At 45.4% G+C, this 27,522-nt stretch overlaps 1 protein-coding gene across 1 annotated transcript in view; it reads right to left on the reverse strand.

Moving 5' to 3' along the window:
• The window catches only part of LOC122814218 (pleckstrin homology domain interacting protein), a 2,625,611-nt gene that overhangs the window by 2,052,948 nt on the left and 545,141 nt on the right, over positions 1-27,522 (reverse strand). Inside the window, 1 exon segment of the mRNA XM_044086823.1 lies at positions 14,168-14,268. Within this exon segment, the coding sequence (XP_043942758.1) occupies positions 14,168-14,268 (101 nt within the window).

The following is a 27,522-nucleotide window of genomic DNA, read 5'->3' on the forward strand; positions in this document are numbered from 1 at the left end:
CGACCCTGAGATCTCCACCGGCTCCAACAGCACCTGCTCCGACGGAGCCGAAGCGGTCGGAGGAGGAATGGCAATGGGGTGGGCCAAGGTCATCGGCTCCGAAGCCAACTGGGTCGGAACCGAAACAAATTTTGGAAGACTGGGGACTGGAACAGTCTTTGGAGCACCCTGTCTATATCAGAATCTGACATCCTCGAAGACCGAGAGGAAACAGAACGGGTTCGAGAAGGCCTCTCCAACGGCCCCAAAGGGCTAGGGGACCGGCTCCGAGGCGACTCGAGTATCGGCGCCGAGGGAATACACATACCAGATTCCATCGGTGCCGAGGTGGACTTCGGCGCCGAGGAGGAAGTGTCTGAGCGGGCAACCTTTGTCGGCTCCGAGAGCAGTGGAGCCGACGAAGATGACCCGCCTCTCGATGCCCCAGCCATCGGCTCCGAAGCCAGAGGAGTCGATACTGGTGGCATCGAGGCAGACAGTTTCAACCTCGGCTCCGAAGTCCTTGGAGCCGAAGGAGAGGCCTGCCTATGTTTCTTAGCGGTCGGATCCGACGGACTGGTCGGAACAGACGCCCTTTTCTTTTTGGCCGGAGAAGGAGAGGACGCCAAAGCTTCTTCGAAAGAAGGTTTAATTAATCCCTTAAGAATTAATTTATTTTTCCTCTCCTGGAGGACCCTTGAGGAAAAAGCGTGACATACGCTACATGATTCCTGTAAATGTTTTGCCCCTAAGCAATACACACAGAGCGAGTGATCGTCCGTAATGGACATTTTAAAACTACATTTTACACATTTTTTAAAGCCCGAAGGCCTAGGATTCTGAGACATTATGGGGGGAATTTCAGTAATCTGACTGGAAGAAATACAATTACTGGTGACACCCCTAAGTATAGGCTTACAGTTATCACTCGCAAATGACAGGGGCTTAGAAACCCTGTAAGAACAGACAGCTACCAAAAGCTTTAAAGCCTTTTACTATATATAAAATATAGAAGGGTTGATTAACCGGGAAGGCCCTAGATGAAGGGGGGCCTAGCAAACACAACCCAGTCACACAACAAATTTCCACAACAAATTCAAACCAACCACACAACAATGTAAGAATAGCTGTTAAAACAGCTTTTTTTGAGAGAAAACAGCAAAACTGACAGAAAAGTTAGTCAAAAAATAACTACTCAGCTCAGCCAGCTCGAGACCACGTCTTCGCAGGTTAGCGGCAAACGAGATCTGGGGGAATGGTAGTGGTGCATCCTGGGATATAATAAGCTCAGCCAATAAGAGACTTCGCTCTTTGGCATAAGCGTGCCGAGTCGGGGCCGAGGGATCGGCTCCGAACCCATCAGTCAGAATGTAGGCGAGATAGGATCACATAACATCGCACCGTCCTGCCATGTGTGCCCCCCAGGCATAGTCCGATGCATCTGTTGTCATAGTTTGCCTGGCTGGGGGTAAGGTGAAAGGCTGACCCTTGTTGAGGTGACATGCCTGTGACCACCATAGAAACTCTTGTTGAAGGCAGGGAATGAGAGATATCACTGCGTCCAAGCTGTGGTTGTGTTGAGTCCATACGCTTTTTAGGTACCACTGTAATTTCCTCATATGCAGTTTTGCAAATGGTGGTAGTAGTATGCAAGATGCCATGAAGCCCAAGGCCTGCAGAATTTTTCTTGCAGGGAGTTGGGTCTTTGTTGCCATTGTTTTGAAGTATTGAGTCAGTTGTAGTTGTTTGTCTGGCGTCAGATAAGCCATCTGGGCCGTTGTATTCAAGCTGGCACCCAGGAATGTCATATTTTGTGAGGGTACTAGTTTTGATTTCTTTTCATTTACTGTTTACCCTAGGCAACTTAGAAGGTGTTTTACAAAAGCCAGATGTTGTAAGAGAATGTCCTTGCTTTCTGCTTGGATGAGGCAGTCGTCCAGGTATGGGTATATTTGAATACATCTCTGTCTGCAGTATGCAATTACTGGTGCCAGGCATTTTGTGAAGACCCTGGGTGCAGTGGATGAGCCAAAGGGCACTGCAGAGAATTGGTAATGGGTTAAACCTGCAATGAAACGGAGGTATCTTCTGCAATTTTGTCTGATAGGGACATGCAGGTATGCCTCCTTGAGGTCCAACGTTACTAGCCATGCTTTCTTGCCCAACATGGGAAGAAGCTGCTGTAGTGTTAGCATCTTGAATATGGGTACTTGTAAGAAGGTGTTTAGAATTGAAGGGTCCAGAATGGGTCTCCAAGCATTGTCCTTTCTGGGGACTAGAAAGAGCCTTGAGTAAAATCCTTGGCCTTGCTCCCGTGTAGGTACCAGTTAAATGGCTCATGTCCATGAGAGCTGTAATTTGTTTTTGTGCCTCTGCCCATTGATTTTGCGGCAGGTTTGGCATTCCTTTTATCGTTGGCAAGGTGTGGAAATGGAATCTGTATCCCTGTGAGATAATGTCTAGGACCCATTTGTCCTTTGTGATGATGCGCCAGTTGTCTGTAAAAAGTGCTAATTTTCCTCCCAAGGGAGCTGCCAAGAGAGTTTTGCTTGGCGATTTGAGGTTTAAGTCATTGTGTTTGCCTTTTAGTAGTTTGGGACCTGTCTTCTCCTCCCTTCTGTGTTGCAGTGCCCCATTGTCGAGGTTTGTAATGGGTTTGTGCTTGTCCTCTGCCCCTTGGGCATCTGTATTTAACCCTCTGTGGTCTATCAGTAGCTGGAAAGGACCAATTTTTTGTTGGCCAATTTCTGCTGAAGCATGGGGGCTGAACCTGTAAGAAATCTTTGACCGTCTGCATAGATTTTGCCTTATCCTCCATTTTCTTTAAGACTTCTTCTGCTTTAACCCCAAATAGGACGTCCTGCTGTAAGGGTGCATCTAGTAACTTTGCTTTAACATGATCAGGCAGAGTTTGTTCCTTTAACCAAGCATGCCTACGTATAACAGACTCAGTAACAGCTGCTCTACAGGAAGCTTCGAAGGAATCAAATCCACATTGTAAAGTATGTTTGCCCACCTGTTCAGCTGCATGCAACAGATCCTGCATTTCCTTCAATTCAGACTGTTGCGGGTGTGTGCTCATCTTTTGTTTTATTTGAGACATTAGGAATTGCTGGTATTTAAGCATGTGAAATTGACAATTTAGTGCTCTCATAGCTAGAGTGGCTGAGGTGTAAACCTTCTTCCCCCACCTATCTAGCGCTCTGGAGTCCCTTTCAGAGGGTACAGGATTTTTAGCCATGGAAGCCTTAGCCCCTTTGGGACCCTGGGAGATAGTCTCTGGGTCAGCAACAAGGCTTTTGTAAAGGAATTTGTGGGAGTCAGGCACTCTATAGTATCTATCTGGTTTGGCTGGAGCAGGAGGCAGAGAATCTGGATTTAGACTAGATTCTAAGTAAACATCATCCACAATGTCTAAAACTGGGGGGATAGCAAGTGGTCTGTGCTGGGGGAGTAAAAGAAACTCTCTGAGCCTTTTCTTTGAGTCGGAGTAGTCCTGACCTTCCCAGTGGAAATGTTCCCTCATGGTATGTAAGGTTTCCCCAAAGGAATAGTCTTCAGGGGGAGAAGCTGTGGGAATGGATTCCTCAGCATCAGAATCTTCATAAGGGGGAAAGGAGTAATCTTGTTCCTCAGAGGAGCCTGAGGAAATAGACACTTGATCAGAGGAGGCATAATCCTCCTCTTGTCTAGGCCTTTTGTCGGGTGGGGGTTGGGAACCCCTGATTAAAGAAATCAAATCTTCAGCCATTTTAAGCATCTGTTTCTTAGGCATGGGGCCTTGAACTGGAGACTGAAGTGCAGTCTTTTTTTGGTTTTAGAGGAGTCTTAAGCTTAGCATAAGATTTTATGGTGAGAGTAGTCGGTCTGAAGACACCTTCAGAAACCGAAGGTGTTTCTGCAGCACCGGCTTCTCCTTCTGCAGTGTCGTCGGTAGGGACTAAAGAAAATGGCTGCGTCAGCCTAGAACTCTCCGCCAGAGAATCCAAAGCGGTCTGGGGTTCCAATTCTGCGGTAGCCAGGGGCTGCGTAGGCACCTCACGGAAAACCGGTGAACCGGCGACCGGCCCAGCCGAGGCCTCGGAATCTGGCTTGGATCTAGGCTGCCTGTCCTTATCTTTGCGTTTTTTGCGCACGCCGGTAGTCGGTTGCTCCAACGGCATAGTGTAATTAAATTTCCTACCGAAGTAGTGTCGTGCGAAATCAAAGCGTCGCTTTATAGTTCGCTTATTGAACCTAGCACAAAACCGACAACCAGTAACGTCGTGGTCTGGGCCTAGGCAAGGTATACAATAAGAATGAAAATCCTTACGAGGTATTTGCTTCACACAAGAAATACAATTGCTAACTTTTTCTGACATCAGTCTGAGGCAAGAAAAGTTTCCCCAACGGGGTACTTAGCTTTATTGAAGACTTCGGATCTGAAATTCGACTTCGAAAATCTCAGAAGTCGGCCGACCGGCACTTGCGAACTGCTTCTGCTTTGGGCACCGCGCGGCAAGAAAGACTGAAGAAAATGGCGTCGGATGCCTCCTATATACCCCTGGCGCACTGACGTCAGGGAAGAAGCAACAGCAACTGACGCTGGACCAAGACTTTGGAATTCAGGCCGACTGCGGGACCGCCTGACGACAGGATAACCCAAGTGTGATGACTGCAGCAGGGTAACACGATGAACATCTGATCCCTTGGTAATTAATGATGTGTGTCTGCCAGTTTATTCCACTGAAGGTTGGGTTTGTGGAAATAGACATTTCTTTGACAAATCTACCCAGGATCTTGCTACCCTTGTTGTTAGGGAGTGTACTGGCCCTTGAGTAATATTTGATCTCTGGCAGCATCCACTGAAAGTAATGCTGCATTTGCAATAGGGTCTTTGTTAAGTACAGGATTATTCAACTCTACATCGATCAAGAATCAACTCTTTAATTCTATCAAGACTTCTTGGCGGCAAGGGGCTGTGAATCTCTCTCTCTCTACAGAGGCTGATTCAAAGGTATCTTCAAAATGTCTGGAGCTACTGCTCTGGATTTTGGCTTCTGAAGTACCCAAAACGTCCAAGTAATTTTTACAAGAGTAAGACACATTTATGACTTCCCTACTTAAAGTTCCCTTTTTAAAATGGTCTCTTGCAGGACAGTGTGGTTAACAAGCTTTATTGCATGTACCACAGGAGAGGAGAGAGAACTCATCTGAACAAGCCAAATCTTCCTCATTTATCCTGCAAATCTGAGGATTCAAAAGGAGAAGAGGCTTTGTCTTTGGTGGAGGAGCTGTCCCAGAATTTGAAAGCCTGTAGCCCAATCCAGTGCCAGGCACCCTTAAACTCCTTGACAAACCTGTAGTACCTGAAGAAGGTGAGGTGGATTCCAGCAGGGCAGACTCGAAACCCTGGGCATCAGTCAGGGAATGGTTCATCTTGCAGAAGAAAAAGACAGAATGCTTCAGAGTTCATCCTTCCACATCAGCCTTCCACATACTCCTCCTCCTCTATCAGGATATTCTGTATTTCATATAGGGGGTCATTACTTGGTGCAATCTGAAGATATGAAGGTCAGGCATCCTTCACATGAGCCTACAGCTCCTGATTACTATGCCCAACGCCTTGGTACCAACACTAACTAAGATATCACAGTCTGCTTCAGAAGAGGTCAGGATAAAAGGGTTCAGAGAAGTTACCGGCAATGAGACCAGTGAAAGACCAACCAAAACTATTTCTGGACCAATGCATTCAAGCCTCTATGAGTAGGAAGACCTCTAAGACCTCACATTCGCTGGAAACTAACTCTTTATCATCTTACATTTTTCCCTCTTTCTAGACCTCGTTTCTTTTTGAGGGCACGTTACTTTATGACTACCTTAGAAGTCATATCTCACTCCCTCCAAAGTGGTGATCCTAAAAGGAATGCCTACCTTACTTCCATAACAAACTAAAGCTTGCCAAGCCTCTTCCAAAATAAAACCATTCTGCTTAAGAAAAATATAAAGGAAATGGAGGAGAAATTAAATGTCAAGAGGCCAGCAAAAAAATCCTGCACATCATAACATACTAATGGACATACAAACTGAAGAAAGACTACACAGCAAAAATAAATGTATGGACAGTTATATACAAGACAGTTAAATTACCAGGGTTTAAAAAGAGCTGCAATAGCTTGCAGCTCCAGATGTCAGCTTTCCAAAATTTATCATCTAGAGATGGGCAAATCACCAGCATGTATTAACACGCACATAAACAGCAACAACACTGTATTTTATTCATTTTTTTGGTCAAGTAGGACTGCTGGACATAAGTGTCCATGAAAAACAGGATTGTGCTAACATAATCCAGTCCAAAAAACTTACTACTGGTATAGACCACATGTCAGAACCACAAGCAAAAATGACAGTTGCAGTTCAGGGTAACAGCTAAATATCTACAATGTCAAGTTGCGAAGGTTAAAGAAGAAAATTATGAAATGAGCAAATCCATTGAATTATACAAATATATACAATATCCACAAACACACGTACACATACATACACGTATAAGAAATACATGTGCAGATGCAGATAAGCGCCAATATACAGTGATATATATATATATATATATATATATATATATATATATATATATATATTCAGGCATGACCAAATGGCAACTTCAGGCATGACCAAAGGGCAACTTCAGGTGCACTCTCCAGTCCAGCTGGTGAATCTGGATATCCTGAGGCAATGTTACAACTGCCTCTGTACACAGACAACCCTCTCCTCCTACCACAAAACACTAACATGTGCGAAAGTTGCAATTATACAGCCAAACTGGAAGCTAAGCTGTCTCCAACCAAGAATGGAACAGACGGTCAAGAGGAGAAGGTTAACACTTGCACCACAACTCCTGCCGCACAAAGACCTACTAAAACAGCACTGGCAAAAAATACACAAATACGCAAAATCATACTCGGAGGCTCTAAATAAAAACCTGCAAAAGCATCAGAGACCTCCAAAGCAGACACCCAAACAACCTGCACTTCCTATCACAAACCAGACAAATAAAACACAACACAAGTGTGCCACACAATCACAGCCTTTAAAGCGAAATAACATACGTACACAAACTAGTAATAGGCAACTCTATAGTCAAGCACACTGACATCCCACTCACTAGGCTGGACAAGCAGAAGGTTACTGTTAGCTGCCTGTCGGGAGCCAGAATCCACCACATAACACAAGCACTCAGGTCACTCCAGAACAAGTACAAATATGACTCTATCATTCTTCATGTTGGTGTGAATGACCTGAGACATACCTCCCTGGACTACATGAAGAGAGACATGGAAGAGCTCTCTGATCCTGTAGCCCAGGATGGTATGACCCTGACCCCGAGTAGCATCCTGCCCTCACCAAGAATGATACCACAGTATAAAGAAAAAATTATCAATTTCAACAATTGGCTAAGTTTCCGGTATCATTCAAAGGGGATCCAGTGTCTGTCTGCCTGGGATGACATGCTCGACAAGCCATGCTGCTTCGCTAGAGACGGCTTGCACCTGTCACCATTAGGCTTTCGAATACTGGCCAAAGCTCTTGCCATCCCCATAGTGCCTTTTTTAGGCAAGGCTCAAAAGACAAACCCACCACCATAAATAGCACAAGTAACAAAAAACTGAGGGTGATGGTACTCAATGCCAGAAGTCTAAACCTCAAAATGCACGCACTCGAGGCACTCCTCAGTATGGAAAAAAAATCGATGTATGTGCAGTAACAGAAACCTGGTTTAAGGCTCCAGAAAGCACCCCAGCACTACCAGGCTACAACTAATACCATACCTTTCGGCCACAGAACCCGGACCGAAATACAAAAGGTGGGGGCGTATCCATATTCATCAAGGATACCCACACCTCCAGGTTAGTGGCATAGCACGATGCTTCAGAGATCATCCACATGCAACTAACAGGCAAAACTGCAATTCAAACTGTAGCATGCTACAGATCACCCACCATGTCCCAGGACCCCCCATTCCACATTTCTGGAAACACTGGGAAATATAAAGGCCCTACCAAACACCCTAATATTGGGTGATTTCAATTACCCAAACATTAATTGGGAGAACTACTCAAGTACTAACTCCCTTGCCCAACATTTCCTAGAATTTATAAACTCAAATATCCTGGATCAACTGGTCAACACTCCCACCAGAGGTGACAACATATTGGACCTTGTCATCATCATGAGCGACCGGTGCTCCACACCGGAGGTCAACCCCTCACTAGTTAGCTCTGACCATAAACAAATCACTTGGGATATCCACATTCTGCCCCCGGACAAGGAAACCACAGTGAAAAACTTTTCAAAAGCAAACTTCACATTACTTAAGACAGAGGTGGAAAGTTTCAAAGCCCCCATGCTAAAGGATAACATTGTGAAAGCTGCAAAATCCTTTACTAATGCATTCTACGGGCACCTACAAGAATGCATGGATCGTGCTTTCCCAAGCTAAACCAAGACTCACTCCTCCAAAAAAAGGAAACCAGTCTGGTGGACTCCTGCCATAAACAAGCTATACAATAGAAGGAGGAAACTAGTACAGAAAAGAGTAAAATCCCAAGAAGGGAAGACATCCCTGATCAGTATCAGCAAGAAACTACGATCCCTCATAAAATCATCCAAGGCGAGTTTCGAAAGAAAAATTGCCACGGACTCCAAAGATAACCACAAGACATTCTTTAGCTATGTCAAGAATCTAAGTGGCAATGCTCAGATCTGCTCGGAGTTAGTGCAGAATGGTAGAAAATACAGTGAACCGACCGATATTGTCAACATCCTGGCAGACAGGTTCAGCACAAACTTCACACCCCCCCCTTCACCCCCAAAACGGCCCATAACCATACCAGAAGAATGTAGAGCTCCTGAAATCACAGACACAGGTTAAAACAGCCCTCTCCAAAGCCAAAAACACAGCATCAATGGGACCGGACTGAGTCTCAAGCTGCGTCCTACACGAGCTCAAAGACAAACTATCCCCTCACCTAAACACACTGTTCAAACTCAGCCTCTCCACAGGTTATGTACCTATAGAGCGGTGCACAGCAACGGTTATTCCGCTCCACAAAGGTGGAGCCACAACAGACCACGGGAACTATCGCCCTATAAGCCTGACTAGCTTGGTCTGCAAGGCTATGGAGCACATCATCATGGAACTCAATAACAGAGACATTGGGAACCTCCAAACACTGGACCCTACCTAGTTCGGCTTTGTTAAGGGCAGATCATGCCTCCTAAACCTGGAGGACTTCTTTGAGACAATTACCAAGGCTATAGCTGAGGGAAAGGTGGTACACACAGCCTACCTAGACCTTGCAAAGGCCTTTGACACCATTCCCCATTCTGGTATTATAGACAAGCTCAGCAGCCTGAATATGAACTCCTACGTCACAAGATGGGTTGCCAACTGGCTCACGGACACAACTCACATGGTAAGAGTGGCGGGAGCTAGGTCTGACTCTAAACCGGTTACAAGTGGCGTTCCCCAGGGCTCAGTCCTAGGACCCCTCCTGTTCGGCATAAACTTCTCAGAGGTACAGGCAAGCACAGGAGGACTATGACTGATGAAGTTCGCAGACGTCTGCAAACTAGGGGCTATAATTGACTCTCCAACTGACGCAGACATCCTCCAAAAGGGTCTCACTGAAACGGGCAGCTGGTGTCAAAATCATGGCCTCAAAAAAATGCCAAAAAGTGCATAGTCATCCCCTTTGGAAAAAACAAAGTACCCACAAACTACCACATAGGTGGTAGTCCCCTAAATACGGAAGACGTAATAAGGGATCTGGGGACCAAAGTAGATAGTAAACTCTCCTTTGATAATCACATTGCCAAAGTTGTTAGAAAATCCTTCTACGTGGCACTCCTGATCACAAAAGGGTTCGCATCCAGATCAAAAGAGCTCATTGTGCCCCTCTACTCATCGCTCATCAGACCCATTATAGAGTACAACACCCCATTTGGGATGTATCTTACAAGACACCTGCAACAGCTGGAAAGACCACAGAAGTACCTCACCAAGAGGATCACTGGCCTCAAACAGATGCCCTGTGCAGCTTGACTGAAGAAACTCCAGCTGTACTCGGTTGCATACCACCTACTCAGAGGTGATCTCTGCCTGACAAAGAAGGCCATGTCCAACCCAGAACTGATCGACATGCTACACCTAAAGAAAAGCTTATCCCCTCGAGCCACACACTCTATGGATCTAAACCTCACCAAAACAATAAATAGGATGTGCTGGAGGGATAGATTTCTGTCACAGAGACTTCCCATGCTTTGGAACAAGATTCCAATCTACAATAGGCAGAGCTCCTCGCTAACACTCTTCAAGAGAAACCTTGAAGAGTGGATGGGAAACAGAAAGTTTATCCCGGGGATCACTTCAGTGGCTCTGCTGGACAGAGGCACAGAAAACTAATCTAAGGGGGGGGGGGGGTACCTACCTACCTATGAACCTAATTTCAACAATTGGCTAAGCTTCTGGTGTCATTCAAAGGGGATCCAGTGTCTGTCAGCCTGGGGTGACATGCTCGACAAGCCGCGTTGCTTCGCAAGAGACGGCTTGCACCTGTCACCCCTATGCTTTTGAATACTGGCCAAGGCTCTTGCTGCCCCCATAGTGCCATTTTTAGGCAAGGCTCAATAGTCAAACCCACCTCCGTAAACAGCACAATTAACAAAAAAACTGAGGGTTATGCTACTCAACGCCAGGAGTTTAAATCTCAAAATGCACGCGCTCGAAGCACTCTTCAGTATGGAGAACGTCGACATCCGTGCAGTAACTGAAACCTGGTTCAAGGCTCCAGACAGCACCCCAGCACTACCGAGCTATAGCTCATACCACATGTTTCGGCCACAGAACTTGGACTGAAACACAAAAGGAGGGGGTGTATCCATATTCATCAAGGATACCTACACCTCCAGGTTAGTGGCGCAGCATGATACCTCTGAGATCATCCATGTGCAACTAATATTGGGCAAATCTGCAATGCAAATTGTGGCCTGCTACAGATCACCCTCCATGACCCAGGACCACCACTCCACCTTTCTGGAGACACTGGAAAATATGAAGGCCCTACCAAGCACCCTGATATTGGGCGATTTCAATTACCCTACCATTCACTGGGAAAACCACTCTAGTACAAATTCCCAGGCCCAGCGCTTCCTGAAATTCATCAACTCAAATACCCTGGATCAGCTGGTAAACTTACCTACCAGAGGTGAAAACATATTGGACCTGGTCATCACCAACATGGGCGACAGGTGTTCCACAACATAGGTCAACCCATCACTGGTTAGATCAGACCATAAACTTATCACTTTGGATGCCCAAACCCCACCACCACCCCCAACTAAGGAAACTACAGTAAAAAAGTTTTCTAAAACAAACTTCACCTTAAGACAGAGGTGGTAAGTTTCACAGCCCCCACGCTAAAGGATAATGCTGCCCAAGATGCAGAAACCTTTACAAATGCACTCTATGAGCACCTACAAGGATGCATGGATCATGCCATCCCTAGCAAAAAAAGACTCACTTCTCTAAGAGAAGGAAACCAGTTTGCTGGACCCCTGCAATAAACAGGCTATACAATAGAAGGAGGAAACTAGTTCAGAAAAAAAGCAAATCCCAGGAAGGAAAGACATCCCTGATCAGTATTAGTAAGAAACTGAGGTCCCTCATGAAATCATCCAAGGCTAACTTCGAAAGAAAAATAGCCATGTATTCAAAAGATGACCACAAAGCCTTCTTTAGCTATGTTAAGAATCTAAGTGACAACTCGCAGATATGCACTGAACTAGTGCAAAATAGCACAAAATATACTGAACCTACTGATATTGCCAACATCCTGGCAGATAGATTCAGTGCAAACTTCACCCCCCTCTCACCTCCAAAAGGGCCCACAACAATACCAGAAAAGTGTAGTGTCCCAAAAATCACAGACTCACAGGTGAAAATAGCCCTTTCAAAAGCCAAAAACACAGCATCAATGGGACCAGATGGTGTCCCACGCTGCTTCTTGCACGAACTACAGAACGAACTAACCCCCCCACCTAAACACGCTGTTCAACCTCAGCCTCTCCACAGGCTATGTGCCCATAGAATGGTGCACAGCAACGGTTATTCCTCTCCACAAAGGAGGGGCCACAACTGACCCTGGTAACTATCGTCCCGTAAGCCTGACTAGCCTGGTCTGCAAGGCTATGGAGCGCATCATCATGGAAATCATTAACAAAGACATTGGGAACCTCCAAACACTTGACCCAGCCCAGTTCGGCTTTGTTAAGGGCAGATCATGCCTATTAAACCTGGTTGACTTCTTCGAGACAGTCACCAAGGCCATAGATGAGGGAAAGGTGGTTCCCACAGCCTACCTTGACCTCGCCAAGGCTTTCAACACCATTTCCCACTCGGGTATTACAGAAAAACTCACCAGCCTGAACATAAACCCTTATGTCACGAGATCGGTTGCCAACTGGCTTACAGACAGAACTCTCATGGTAAGAATAGCAGGCTCCAGGTCCAACTCTAAACCAGTCACAAGTGGTGTCCCGCAAGGCTCGGTCCTGGGACCCCTACTGCTCGGCATATACTTCTCAGAAGTACAGGCAAACACAGGAGGACTATGGCTAACCAAGTTCGTCGATGACTGCAAACTGGGAGCCATAATTGACACTCCGGCTGACACGGACATCCTCCAAAAGGGCCTTACTGAGACAGACATTTGGTGTCAAAGTCATGGCCTCAAGCTAAATGCCAAAAAATGCATAGTCATCCCGTTTGGGGAAAAAACAAAACACCCACGAATTACCACATAGGTGGCAGTCCCCTTAACACAGAAGAGGTAATAAGAGGTAATAAGAGATCTGGGGACCCAGGTAGATAGAAATCTCTCCTTTGACAATCATATTGCCAAAGTAGTTGGGAAATCCTTCTATGTGGCCCATCTAATTACTAAAGGGTTTGCATTTAGAAATAAAGAGGTTATAGTGCCTCTCTACTCGTCACTCATTAGACCTATCGTAGAGTACAATGCCCCATTTGGGATGTACCTCACAAGATACTTCCAACAGCTGGAAAGACCATAAAAGTACCTCACCAAGAGGATTACTGGCCTCAAACATATGTCCTATTGCAGCCCAACTGAAAAAACTCCGGCTGTACTCAGTGGCATATTGCTTACTCAGAGGTGATCTCTGCCTGACTTACAAAGCCATGTCCAACTCAGAATTGATGGACATGCTCCACCTAAAGAAATCCAAGTTACTGCGAGCCACGCACTCTAGTGAGCTAAACCTCGCCACAACAATAAATAGAACTTGCTGGAGGGATAGATTCCTGTCACGGAGATTCCCCATGCTTTGGAACAAAATTCCAAATTACATCAGGCAGAGCCCCTCACTAACACTCTTCAAGAGAAACCTTGACGCGTGGATGGATAACAGAAAATACACCCTTGGGATCACTTCATTGGCTCTGCTTGACAGAGGGTCAAGTTAATTAATCAATGGGGCGGCAAAAGCCGACCCACACTGGCTAGGCTTATAAATGCCCTCGGGCAGATAGCCTAGTACCTACTTATGAACCTATATACACACACACATATACATACACAAATACACACACACACACACACACACACAGAGGGGTGTGTGTGTGTGTGTGTGTGTGTGTGTGTGTGAAGATAAACCAACAATCACATATACATGTGCATGTACACAAGCATGGTTATGTATACTCATATACACATGAACTCAGTATGAAGAAATCACCATCTTTTAAGGAAGTTCAGTCACGCATGGCCAACACAATAAATTCTGTAAGAAAATATGAATACTGTAAACATCTGCCCATCATTGCCAAGGAGTTTTTAAGTAATAACGCAGCACTAGCAGAACAAATAACCTTGCTAAGGCACTCAGCCGATGCAGTAGTGTGTAGCCTGCAGTATAATAAGGAATGGTGTCCCCTGCAATCATTCTGGGGGCACACGGAAGACAGTAAGGAAGGAAAGAAATCTTTATAGCCAATATTTTCTTTATCATTAACTACTACTCAGTTTAGAAGCATACAAGTGGCAATATACATGGGATACGTATAAAGTGAAAATAAGGAATTTTCCTGAACATTTCGAAACAGATGCAAACCAAAACTGTTACTTACTGAATGACACTCCAGCTCTGATATTTTCTCAGGTTGATTGAGTCCAAAGAAATAAACTCTGATTATGTGGTCTGAGCTTCCTGTTGCTAGAAACATTCCACCTGAAACAGATTATGCCACTAATTATAATGCAAACGTAAACACAAGCACATGGAATGTATATTTCTGTATTACTTCAGTTGTGCACAGAGACTAATTTTTGCCCCCTGTGCTCCAGAAGATTACATAGTACTGAATACAAAACTCTCTCTACCTCTCTCTCTCTTTCCAACTCAGAAAAACTATGCCCTCAAACATATCATTCCCTCTTCAAAGCATTAAAAACAAGAAATATGAATTGCAGTGAAATTCAGGAATTTTATATGCTCACTTCACTGTTCAACCTTAAGCAACAATTTTAATAAGCACTACTGACGGGGTGATAATTAGCAGCCATAATAAAGGCATCTATCTGGAGTCACAGATGGATGGACCAAGAAACTTATTCTCAGTCAGTACAGATGAGAAAAGCAGAAGAGGGATGACGCTGACCATACAGATTCAAATACCCTTGTCTGGGATAGAGATCAACACAGTGTAACTGGCAGTGTTCATGGATTAGAATGCTTTGTAAAAAAAAAAGACACATTCTTCATGTACTAATTTAGCTATGAGAAGACTCTCCCTGATGGGTCCTTGCTTGTGTTCACCTTCACCATCACTTATGATACTAGAGGTCTGTTCACCCATACCAATACAAGCCATGACAATAGCTAGAAACATAACTGCACACTTCCTCCACAGTAACTATTTCACCTCATGCCACCAGCTAACAATTTCCTGCAAATCAGGAGTTAAAGATTTGACATTTACCCTACTAAGCACAAACTATACCAAGTACATACTTGCCTGACTTCACTTAACAGCAAGAGCAGAGACTGTCCGAAGATCACATATTCACAGGAGGATGGAGGGTAGGTATATCAGCTCATATGGTTAAGACTATATGTTAGGTCTAATATTTAGAGCCGTTGGTTAAGGATGAATCCTAAATGGTAATCATCATGGTGAAAAATTCCAAGGCTCACACAAACACAGAACTCAGAAATCTATGTCCCAGGGTACTGATTTCAAAATGTGGCCAGCATCTTCCAGTAGCATTCAAGACAATAATACTTCGTGAAGGTGTGCAAAGACAATCATATACAAGTAACTATGGCACAAAGATCACCACAATATTCTTGAAACAATGACTAGAGGTAGCCACTCCTGTAGAAGAGTTAGCTCTGATCAAATATTTGCAGCAAGAGGTGAACTGGATGGAAACAAACAAAAAATGTTAGGAAGCATCTGTTTAGCAGCCATAAGCCCTTCCCTTTTTAGAACAAAATGGCCATGCATCACCCTGAGATTGTGCATCCATTTCAGTTAATACCGGAGCTCTTGGTTCCCATCCACAGTATGAACTGCATTCTCTCTCTCACTCCTTGGCATCTGCCCATGTGGTAGACTGATTCAGGGACTACCATGAAAATGCATAGAAAGAAAGAAAGTATGGGTCAACCGTGAGAGAGATTCCACCTTTTGGGAAAGATGCAGTATGGTTACCTCCATGTAAGAACGTGAAGCTCAGAGGGTTTCTTCAAAACACAAACTTTAATGCCTCTGAGCTAACGTTCAAGCAGTAGCCAGAAAAAGCTTTTGACTATGAAGTCCTTCAGAAGGGAGGTTATCTCCCCAAGGAGGACAAAGTTGTGGCACTCCTTTAAGATCTGTTTGACCAACTGCTATGTGGCCAAAATCATGTCCAAAACAAGGTCACAGTGCAGAGAGAGAGCTAACACATGCACTTTGACCACGAAACAGCAAAGGCCTAAATCATTCAGAGGTCTCAAACCATTCAAAATTACCTGTAAGTTGACTGACTCAAAGCATTATCACTTTATTCAAACTAAGAACACTTTCTACCCAGAAGCAAAGGCCTACCAAATGAAAAGTTTCCAAGCAACCTCTGTGATCCAGGTAGGCAAGTACAATGGGATCAAGGGGCCTACATCAGAAGTTAAGACTATGTGGTGGAGCCAGCCGTCCAACCCCAACCACTGGGGATATACTTAGCTTGGACATGGAGAGTTTTCTGCTTCAACTAGAGATGCAATGCAATGCCCTTCTCAGTCACAGAGATTATAAACAAAAGTAAGTTTTGGTCCTTCTGTTCTAGACCATGCAATCTAATGTAGACCAGAAGGAATGCCTACAAGAACTTCCCGTGTCAAAAGCTGACTCTCCCTTGTCCTGCTGAATTGAGCAGAATATGGGGAGCACCACATTCTCTCAAGTTACAACTATACCATTCCTTGGGAATGCCTAATTTCTGCAGGAACTTAACCAGACATGTCTCTGCATATGGAGTTCAAAAACACAACTAAATGATTTAAGTGCGCAGCATCTATTATCGCATTCATTTACCTACGCTAGAAATCACACACTATGGACTATTGTTTCTGAACAAATTTGTTACATCTGAAAATAAGCTTTATCTGCATGGTCCACAGTGCCATGAGGACTGCTCTTGCCCCAAATTTGTGATGTAGGACATCCAGCACCTTCTCCAAGGAAGACCATTCTCCCTGAACCACAGAGGAACCAAGTTGAGCTCTGAAATGGTATTCTCATGCACAAACAGAATATCCACCAGAAAAACTGAATATTGTAAAATATTGCAAAGTTACAAAGGTTTGACACAAAACAAAGATCTATAACAACATGGTGAATCTGAAAATATTTCACAGTCCAGTGTTAAACCCAAACCACAGATAGATAAATAGCAAAATGAATACCACAGCACCCAGTAAATCCACTGAGCTCAGCAGTCTCAACCTAGGCCATGACCTCCTGGACTCCATCCAAAAGTGAAAATAACAAAAGTTAGAGCTCAACTCAGCAGCGACAGTGTTAATCCTTTAATCATGTGTCAGAATTTCCTCCAACTTGCAGTTGCCAAGGTGGCAGCATCAATGAAGTGCTCACAGAAGGATAATACCAAGGTGTCCCTGAACAGGGCTACCTGGAACCAGTTGTCCAGGTAAGGTAACACGGAGAGCTTACTCCTGGAAAGCTACATCTACCTCGGCCAACAGAGAGACAAGCAGAAAGTACAGTCGTGCCCACTTACCATAAATGTAGATGTTCTTCGTGTTTCACTGTTGCAGTCATCACATTTGGGTTGATTCCCAAAGCTGAAGAAAAGGGTGGAGGCAGTCAAGAAGACTGGGGGCTGGCTATGATGCCTTGCAAGATTGCGGTGGCAAAGCCTGCCCTGGACTTAGAAAAGATAGGCAGATGGTAATGCTTGATGAAGGTATGAATAGATGTCCATGGTGCAGCCTCCAGGCTGTCCCTGGTGGGGATCCCTCTGAGGAAAGCTGCAGAGGTGGAGGTCGCTCTGGTGGAATGTGTCCTGACCCCCTTGGGGGGAGGTTTCCCATGCTGTTGGTAGCAGAAATGGATGCAGTGTGTTATCCATTTGGAAATAGTTTGTTTGGATATGGCCTAGCACTCTGCTCCTGCAGTGAAGCTGACTAGCAATTGATCAGTTTTTCTGAAAGATTTAGTCCTGTCTAGATAGAATATGAGCTGTCTGTGCACACCTACAGAGTGCAGAATCCTTTCCCTCTTGTTTTGTGGGCTAGTGAAAAAAGTGGGCAAATTAATGGATTGGTTGAGAGCCACACTGGACACCACTTTTGGCATGAAGGATGGGTTAGTCCTGAGGGAGACCCTGTCAGCATGGAAAATGATAAAGGCATAAGTGCGTGTAGCTCTGATACTCTTCTAGCTGAAGTGACGGCCAGAAGCAAGGCTGTCTTCCAAGAGAGAAATTTTAACTCTGCTGAAGCTGCAGGTTCAAAGATGGGCAGGGTGAGCTTTTCCAACACCAAGTTTCAGTCCCAAGCTGGGGTAGGAGCTCTTTTGGGTAGCCTCAAGTTGTTAGCACCTCTTTGGAACTTTTTGATGACAGGGTGTAAGAAAAAAAGATGGCTCTGTGCTAAAATAAGCAGAGATGGCAGAGGCATGAATTTTAATAGAAGAGAAGGATAGACCCCTGTGTAGTAGGTCTGCCAGGTAATCCAGGATGACAGGCAGGGAGGGCTGTGCCGTTCCGGCTCCCTTAGCCTGGTTCCAGGTGCAAAACCTTTTCCACTTGTCAGCATAAGACTTTCTAGTGCTGGGGCGTCTGGCCCCAAGTATAAAACATCTAAAACTTGTTTGCTTAGACTGGCAGCTTGAGTACACGTTAGGGAATAATGCACACTGCCAGACTGAGGGTCTGCAATTGAGGATGCAAGAATAATCAATTCCTCTGGGTAGGGAGTGTTGGGATCTGAGGTAAGTGCCATGGTGGCAGGGGTGACAGGCTGCGCAGCAGTGGGTACCAGTGCTGGCGTGGCCAGTCTGCGGCAATCAGGATTGTGCTTGGTTTTTCCTCCTTATTTTGAGCAGTGCCCTTGAAATGAGTGGTAGAGGGGGAAATGCATAGACCGAGAGGTTTACCCACTGGAAGGATAGAACATCCAATTTCCAGGCCTTGCTGTGAGGTTCCCTGGTGCAGAATTTGCAGAGCTGATGATTGGAGTGGGAGGTAATGAGGTCGACCTTCGGGGTGCCCCATTTCTGGGTTACAAGGGTGAAGGTTCTTTGGTCTAGCTGCCACTCATGTGGGTCTAGCAGGTTTCTGCTTAAGTTGTCTGCCAGAGAGTTTAGACAGCCAGGCAGGAAATGTGCTAACAGCTGTAGAAGCATGGCTGAGGCTGTGTGCCAAAGGGTCATAGTGAGCCTGCACATAGAATAAGAGTGAGTCCCTCACTGCTTGTTGACATACCACATCACCGTGGTGTTGTCTGTTTTGATCAGTAAAGGCCACGGGGAGAGTAGGGATCTGAAAGCTGTTAGGGCATGCTGAACAGCTAACATTTTGTTTTGGCTGATGTGCAGATGTACTTGAATTGGGCTCCATTGGCCCTGAATGCACCTGCCATCCAGGTGTGCACCCCAGGCATAGTCTGATGCATCTATGGAGAGGGTCTGGGCGGCGTGGGGTTGTGAGAAAGGAAGTCCCTTGTTGTGGTAGCATGCTGCTTGCCCACCAAAGAAAATCTTTCCTTAGACAAGATATCATTGGTATAAGAGTTTCCAGGTCTTGAGAGTGCTGACACCAAAGGCTTTTAGGTACCACTGAAGTTTCCTCGTATGCAGTCTGGCATATGGAATGAGTAGAATGCAAGAAGCCATGAGCCCTAGAGCTTGCAGGATTGTCCTTGTGGATAACTGGGTCCTGGTGGCTAGTTGCGAGAAGTAGGCTGTCAGGTAGGATTGTTTTTCAGGTGTAAGGAATGCCATCTGGTATGCTGTGTCCAGGCTTGCTCCCAGGAATACAATTTGTATGGGTACTAGTTTGGATTTCTTTTCGTTGATAGTATAACCCAGGGAGGTCAGTAGGTCCTTTACAAAGGTCATATGCTTTAGCAGCTTTTCCCGACTATCTGCCTGAATCAGGCAGTCTAACTACGGGTAACTTTGAATATTTCTTTGTCTGCAAAAAGCAATGGCGGGAGCCAGACATTTTGTGAAAACTTAAGGAGCAGTGGATAAGCCAAAGGGAAGCAAAGAACTGAAAGTGCAGTGATCCTACCCTGAAAAGTATAGTTGTATACACTTACCATAAATGTAGATGTTCTAGTGTATTCACTGTTGCAGTCATTACACTTGGGTTATCCTGCTGGCAGGCTACCCTCAATCGGCCTGAATTCCAAAGTCTAGGTCCGGCGTCTGTTGCTGTCGCCTCTTCCCTGACGTCAGTGCGCCAGGGGTATAAAAGATGCAGCCGACGCCATTTTCTTCAGTTTTTCTTGCCCCAGATGTCAGTTGCCCCCAAAAGGGTAGGCTAAAAATATGCCAATAAAACATGCATGCACCAAAATATAGAATACCTTCATCTACAAGCAAATACACCACATGGGTTGTATAGATTAGAGAAGTGCAGATAAGTTGCAGCAAAGATATGGGGGATGGTGGGTGGGTAACCTGGACTGCAACAGTGAATACACTCTTACATTTATGGTAAGTGTACACAACTGTACTATGTTCTTCGTGTTTCACTATTGCAGTCATTACACTTGGGTTGAATCCCAAAGCTATGGTTGGGAGGCTGGAGCGGCTATGAGACCCTGCAGAACTGCAGTGGCAAAGCCTGCCCTGGATTTTGAGTAGAGTGGTAAATGATGGTGCTTTGTAAAAGGTGTGCACTGAACTCCAGGTAGCACCCTCTAAAATGTCTTTGGTTGGTACGCCCCTGAGGAAGGTTGTTGAAGTGGCTGCTGCTCTGGTTGAATGTGGCCTAATGCCCTTAGGCACTGGCTTGCCATGTTGTGAACAGCAGAAACGAATGCAGTGGCCTATCCACTTTGAAATAGTCTGCTTTGAGATCACCTTTCCTTGTGATCCTGCAGCATATGCCACTAGTAGTTGCTCTGTCTTTCTGAAAGCTTTGGTTTTGTTCAAGTAGAAGCGTAGCTGTCTGTGTACGTCCAAAGAATGCAGAATTCTCTCCCCCTTATTCTGTGGGTTTGGATAAAAAGTAGGCAGATGAATAGTTTGGTTAAGGGCCACACTGGACACTACCTTAGGCATAAAAGTCGGGTTTGTCCTCAGAGAAACCCTGTCTGGATAAAAATTGATAAAAGGTTCCACAGCCATGAGTGCCTGTAGCTCTGAGACTTGTCTTGCAGAGGTTATTGCTAGGATCAGAGCTGTTTTCCAAGATAAAAACTTTATATCAGCTGTAGCGGCTGGCTCAAAAGGAGGCAGGGTGAGTTTTTCCAAAACATAATTGAGGTCCCATGCAGGTATTGGTGATCTCCTTGGAGGCCTTAAGTTTTTGGCTCCTCTGAGGTACTGCCTTAAACAAGGGATGAGAAAAGATTGGTGGCTCTGTATTGTAATGAGCCGAAATGGCAGAGGCATGAATTTTAATTGATGAAAAGGATAGGCCTTTGTCCAGCATCTCAGTTAAGTATTGCAAAATCTGAGGAATATTTGGTACAGCTGTGTCAATTCCTTGTGCCTGGTTCCAAGCACAGAATCTCTTCCATTTTCCAGCGTAAGATTTTCTGGTACTAGGCCTTCTGGCCTCCAAAATGACATCCATTACAGCTTTAGTGAGAGGCGCATTTTGTACCACTACATTATCCGCCATGCTGCCAGATTTAAGGTCTTTAGTTGGCTGTGCAGGATCGGATTGTTTTGTTGGGATAGTAGATGAGGCATTTGAGGCAAGGTCCAAGCCGGGCATTGAGACAAGTTCCTTAGGATTGGATACCAGTGCTGGCAGGGCCAGTCTGGGGCAATCAGTATCATCTTTGGCTTCTCTTGTCTGACCTTTAGGAGTACCTTGGGGAGGAGAGGCAGTGGAGGAAAGGCATATACTGCTAAGCTTTTCCAGCTGAAAGATAGGGCGTCCACTTTCCATGCTTGTCTGTGATAAGTCCTTGTGCAGAATCTTTTTAGTTGGTAGTTGTGGGGAGAGGCAAATAGATCTATATCCGGGCATCCCCATTTCCTTGTTATCATGCTGAAGACTTGTGCATCCAATTTCCACTCGTGGGGATCCATTGTTTCTGCTTAGTTCGTCTGACAGAGTATTTATCTTTCCTGGCAGGAATTGTGCCTGCAGATGTACTTGGTAAGTCAATGCTGTGTCCCACAAAGTCATGGCTAGTCTGCAAAGGGGGTAAGAATGAGTGCCTCCCTGCTTGTTTATATACCACATGACCGAGGTGTTGTCTGTCTTTATCAGTAGTTGTCCCAGATGAAGTAGGTCCTTGAAGGCTGTCAGGGCATTCTGAACAGCTAGCATCTCTTTTTGATTGATACGTAGATGCATTTGGTTTGCAGACCATGTGCCTTGAATACATCTTCCTGCCATGTGGGTGCCCCAAGCATAATCTGATGCATCCGTTGTTAATGTCTGCCTGGCTGGGGGTAAAGTGAATGGCTGTCCCTTGTTCTGGTGACAAGCCTTCCCCCACCAACGAAACTCCTGTTGCAGGCAGGGAATGAGGGTAATTATTGTTTCCAGGCTGTGGCAATGTTGAGTCCAAACACTTTTTAGGTACCATTGAAGTTTTCTCATATGCAGTCTCGCATATGCAATTAGTTAAATGCAGGATTCCATGAAGCCCAAAGCCTGCAGAATTTTTCTTGCAGATAACTGGGCCTTTGTTGCCAACAGGTGGAAATAGGTAGTCAGTTGCCTTTGTTTGTCTGGCGTGAGATAAGCCATCTGGGCAGTTGTATTTAAGCTTGCACCCAGGAATATTATCTCTTGAGAGGGTACTAGTTTTGATTTCTTTTAGTTGACTGTGTACCCTAGGCCTGTTAGAAATCTCTTTACAAACGCCAGATGCTGTAGTAGAATGTCCTTGTTCTCTGCTTGAATGAGGTAGTCGTTCAAGTAAGGATATATTTGCATTCCTCTTTGTCTGCCGAATGCAATTACTGGTGCCAGGCACTTTGTGAAGACCCTGGTCCCAGTAGATAAGCCAAAGGGCAGTGCAGAGAATTGTCAGTGCATTGAGTCAGCTTTGAATCTGAGGTATCTTCTGCATATTTGTCTGATTGGGACATGCAGGTATGCCTCTTAGGTCTAAAGTCACCAGTCAAGCCTTCTTGTCCAGCATGGGCAGAAGTTGCTGTAGAGTCAACATTTTGAATTTTGGTATATCCAGAAATATGTTCAGAATAGATAGGTCCAGTTATTGGTCTCCAGGTCTTGTCCTTTCTTGGTACCAAGAACAGTCTTGAATAAAATCCTTGTCCCTGCTCTTGCTCTGGTACTTGTTGAATGGCCCTCATGTCCATGAGGGATGAGACTTGCTTTTGTGCCTCTGCCCATTGATGTTTTGGCAGGTCTGGCCAACCGTTTGTCCTTGGCAGGGTATGGAAGTGACAGTTGTAGCCTTGTGACACTATGTCTAGGACCCATTTGTCCTGGGTTATTATGTGCCAGTTTTGAGAAAAAAAGTGCTAGTTTTCTCCCTAAAGGTGCTGCCAGAAGTTAAGTGCTTGGTGCAGGCAGGGGGAAGTCATTGGGACTGTTTCCTGTATGGTTGTGATTTGTCGTCTTCACTTTTGGAGGTAGAAGCCCCCATTGTTTAGACCTGTACGAACCTTGGGGCTGGGATCTGCCTCTTGGGAGTCTGTATCTGCCCCTTTGTGGTCTGTCTGACACTGGAAAGGACCAATTCTTTGTAGGCCAATGTCTGCTAAATCTTGGAGGCTGAACCTCTAAGAAATCCTTAACCGTTTGCATAGATTTATAGGTTCATAGGTTCGTACTAGGCTATCTGCCCTAAGGCATTTATAAGCCTAGCCAGAGTGTATGTGGGCTTACACCACCCCTTAGGATGAGAATACTACGTCCTTTTAGGGTTTCGTTTACTATGCCTCTGTCTAGTAGTGACACAGAGATGACCTCCGGGGTAAACCTACGATCTCCCATCCACTAGTCGAGATTTCTCTTGAATAGAGTAAGTGAGGGGCTCTGCCCAACATGGACTGGGATTCTGTTCCAGAGTGTAGGGAGCCTCTGGGTTATGAATCTGTCCCTCCAGCACGTCCTATTTATTTCTGTGTTGAGGTTTAAGTCACTTGTTCTCGTGGCTCTGATGGATTTGGATTTTCTGAGGTGTAGCATGTCCATTAATTCAGGATTGGACATGGCCTTGTACGTTAGGCACAGATCACCTCTGAGTAGGCGGTATGCGACTGAATAGAGCTGGAGTTTTTTCAGTCGGGCAGCATATGACATATGTTTAAGACCCTTTATCCTCTTGGTGAGGAACTTTTGGGGTCTTTCCAACTGCTGCAGGTGTCGGGTGAGATACATCCCAAATGGGGCATTGTACTCAATCATTGGCCTGATAAGAGAAGAGTACAGGGGCACAATGACTTCTCTTGATCTAGATGTGAAACCCTTCATGATAAGGTGGGCAATATAGAAGGTCTTCCTAACCACTTTGGCAATGTGAGTGTCAAATGAGAGGTTACTGTCAACCTGGGTCCCTAGGTCACTGATTACCTCTTCCGACTTAATGGATTACCGCCTATGTGGTAATTTGTCGGTACCTTGTTTTTCCCAAAGGGTATGACTATACATTTTTGGCGTCGCTTAAGGCCATGGCTCTGGCACCAATTATCCGCTTTCTATGAGGCCTCTCTGAAGGATGTTTGTGTCCGCTGGAGTATCAATTATGGCGCCCAGTTTGCAGTCATCTGCAAACTTTGTCAGCCACAATCCTCCTATGTTTGCCTGTACCTCGAAAAATAAATGCCGAACAAGAGGGGTCCCAGGACTGAGCCCTGTGGGACACCGCTTGTGACTGGCTTAGAGTCTGACATAGCTCCAGCAACTCTGACCCTGTGGGTTCTGTCCTTGAGCCAGTTTGCAACCCATCTTGTGACATATGGGTTACATTTAAGCTGGTGAGTTTGTCTATGATGCCCGAGTGGGGTATTGTGTCAAAGGCTTTTGCAAGGTCAAGGTAGGCTGTGTGAACTGCCTTACCCTCATCAATGGCCTTAGTGACTGTTTCAAAAAAGTCAACCAAGTTCAAAAGGCAGGATCTGCCCTTGACAAAGCCAAATTGGGTAGGATCCAATGTCTGTAGGTCCCCAATGTCTTTGTTTATGAGTTCCATAATGATTCTCTCCATAGCTTTGCAGACCAGGCTCGTCAAGCTTATGGGGCGGTAATTTTCAGGGTCCGTAGAAGCACCGCCTTTGTGAAGTGGGACCACTGTTGCCGTACGCCACTCTTTGGGTACGTATCCTGTAGTAAGGCTAAGATTAAACAGCAGCCTTATGTGTGGGTTTAGTTCCTCTTGGAGTTCATGTAGCACACAGCCCGGGACACAACATTGATGCTGTGTTTTAAGCTTTAGAGAGGGCGGCTCTCACCTGGGCATCTGAGATGTTAGGAGGCTACACTCTGCTGGGATAGTTACTTCTCCTTTGGGAGAGAATTTGCACTGAACCTGTCTGCCAGAATGTTGGCAATGTCAGTGGGTTCAGTGTATTTTGTGTCATTTTGGACTAACTCTGAGCATATCTGGGAGTTTCCACCCAGGTTTGTAACATAGCTAAAGAAGGCCTTGTGATTGTCTTTTGCGTCTTTTGCGATTTTTCTCTCAAAGTTGGCCTTGGATGATTTTATGAGTGATCGTAGTTTTTTGCTAGTACTGATCAGAGACGCCTTCCCTTTTAGGGATTTTGCTCTGTCATGTAGTAGCTTCCTCCTCCTGTTGTAAAGTTTGTTTATGGCTGGGGTTCACCAGACCGGGCGCCTGCCTTTGGCGGAATGGGTCTTAGTTTTATTTGGGATTGCATGATCCATGCATTCTTGAAGGTGCCCATAGAAGGCATTTGCAAAGGATTCAGCAGTGTGGGTTGTGGTTTCCACTGGCCCAGGAGCATTGAAGGATACCACTTCAGTCTTAAGAAGTGTGAAGTTTGCTTTTGAGAAGTTCTTCACTGTGGTCTTTTGTGCAGGGGGTGGGGGCGGGATGTGGATTTCCAGTGAGATTAATTTATGGTCTGATCTTACCAAAGAGGGATATACTTCCGGTGTGGAGCATTTTGTCCCCATGTTTGTGATGATCAGGTCTAGTATATTGTCTCCTCTTGTGGGAATGGTGACTAGTTGTTCCATTGCATTTGAGTTTATGAATTCTAGGAACCTTTGGGCTAGGGTGTTGGGGCTTGAGTAATGTTCCCAGTCTATGTTTGGGTAGTTGAAGTCTCCCAAAATGATGGTATTTGGAGAGACATTCATACTCTCCAGTGTCTTCAGGAAGGCTGTGTGGGGTTCCTGAGTTTGAGAGGGTGGTCTGTAGCATGCTACAAACTGTAAGGCAGTTTTGCCTATGGTTAGTTGCACCTGGATAGTCTCCGATGCTTCGTGCGTTGCCACTAACCTGGAGGTGTGGGTATCTTTGATGAAAATGGATACTCCCCCTCCTTTTGTGGTTCGGTCCAAGTTTTGGGGCCGGAAAGCATGATATGAGGTAAAACCTGATCGTGCTGGGGTGCTCTCAGGAGCCTTGAACCAGGTTTCAGTCATTGCACAGACATCGATGTTCTCCATACTGAGGAGGGCTTCGAGGGCGTGCATCTTGAGGTTTAGACTTCTGGCATTGAGCAGCATTACCCTTAGTTTTTTTCCACTTGTGTTTTCTAGGGAGGTAGGTTTGTCATTTGAGCCTTGCTTAAAAAAGGCACTATGGGGGTGGCAAGAGCCTTGGCCAATATCCAGAAGCCCAGGGGTGACAGGTGCAAGCCATCCCTTGCAAAGCAGCGTGGCTTGTCAAGCATGTCATCCCAAGCAGACAGACATTGGATCCCCTTAGAATGACACCAGTAATTAAGCCAATTGTTAAAACTGATCATTTTGTCTTTGTACTGTGGCATCATTCTTGGTGAGGGTAAGATGCTGCTCAGGGTCAGGGTCATACCGGCCTGGGCTACATAATCAGAGAGCTCCTCTATGTCTCTTTTCATGTAGTCCAGGGAGGTACGTCTCAGGTTGTTCACACCGGCATGTACAATGACCGAGTCATATTTGTACTTGCTGTGGAGTGACCTGAGTGCTTGTGTTATGTGGCGGATTCTAGCTCCCGACAGGCAGCTTACTGTGACCTTTTCCTTGTTCAGTCTGGTGAGCGGGACGTCAGTGTGTCTGACTATGGAGTCACCTATTACAAGTGTGTCTGGCATGTTGTTTGGCCTTAAGGGCTGTGACTGTTTAGCACACTGACTTTGTGAACTATGTGTTGCATGTGCTATGTCTTGAGGTGGTGGTTGCTTGGGTGTCTGCTTTGGAGGCCTCTGTTGTTTTGGTAGATTTTTAATCAGCGCCTCCGAGTATGGTTTTGTGTGTTTATGTGTTTGGTTTGCTGTTGTGATAGTTCTATGTGAGACTGGGTTTGTGGTGTGCGTGGTTACCTTCTCCTCCTGATTTAGCTTTGTCCTCCATTTTCTTTAACACCTCTTCTGCTTTAACATCAAACAAAGTATCATGCTGTAATGGGGCATCTAATAATTTTGCCTTGACATGATCAGGCAGATTTTGTTCCTTTAACCAAACATGCCTCCTGATGACAGAACCCGTAACAGCTGCTCTGCAAGAGGCCTCCAAAGAATCAAAACCACATTGCAAAGTATGCTTTTCAATTTGCTCAGCTGCGTGCAATAAATCCTGCATTTCTTTGTTTTCTGCACATTCAGAATTTGTCAACATTTTCTGTTTAAGCAGTGACATA

The sequence above is a fragment of the Protopterus annectens genome, chromosome 1.part1 (genome assembly GCF_019279795.1).
Source record: "Protopterus annectens isolate FY-2018-M chromosome 1.part1, PAN1.0, whole genome shotgun sequence".
Lineage (NCBI taxonomy): Eukaryota > Metazoa > Chordata > Ceratodontiformes > Protopteridae > Protopterus > Protopterus annectens.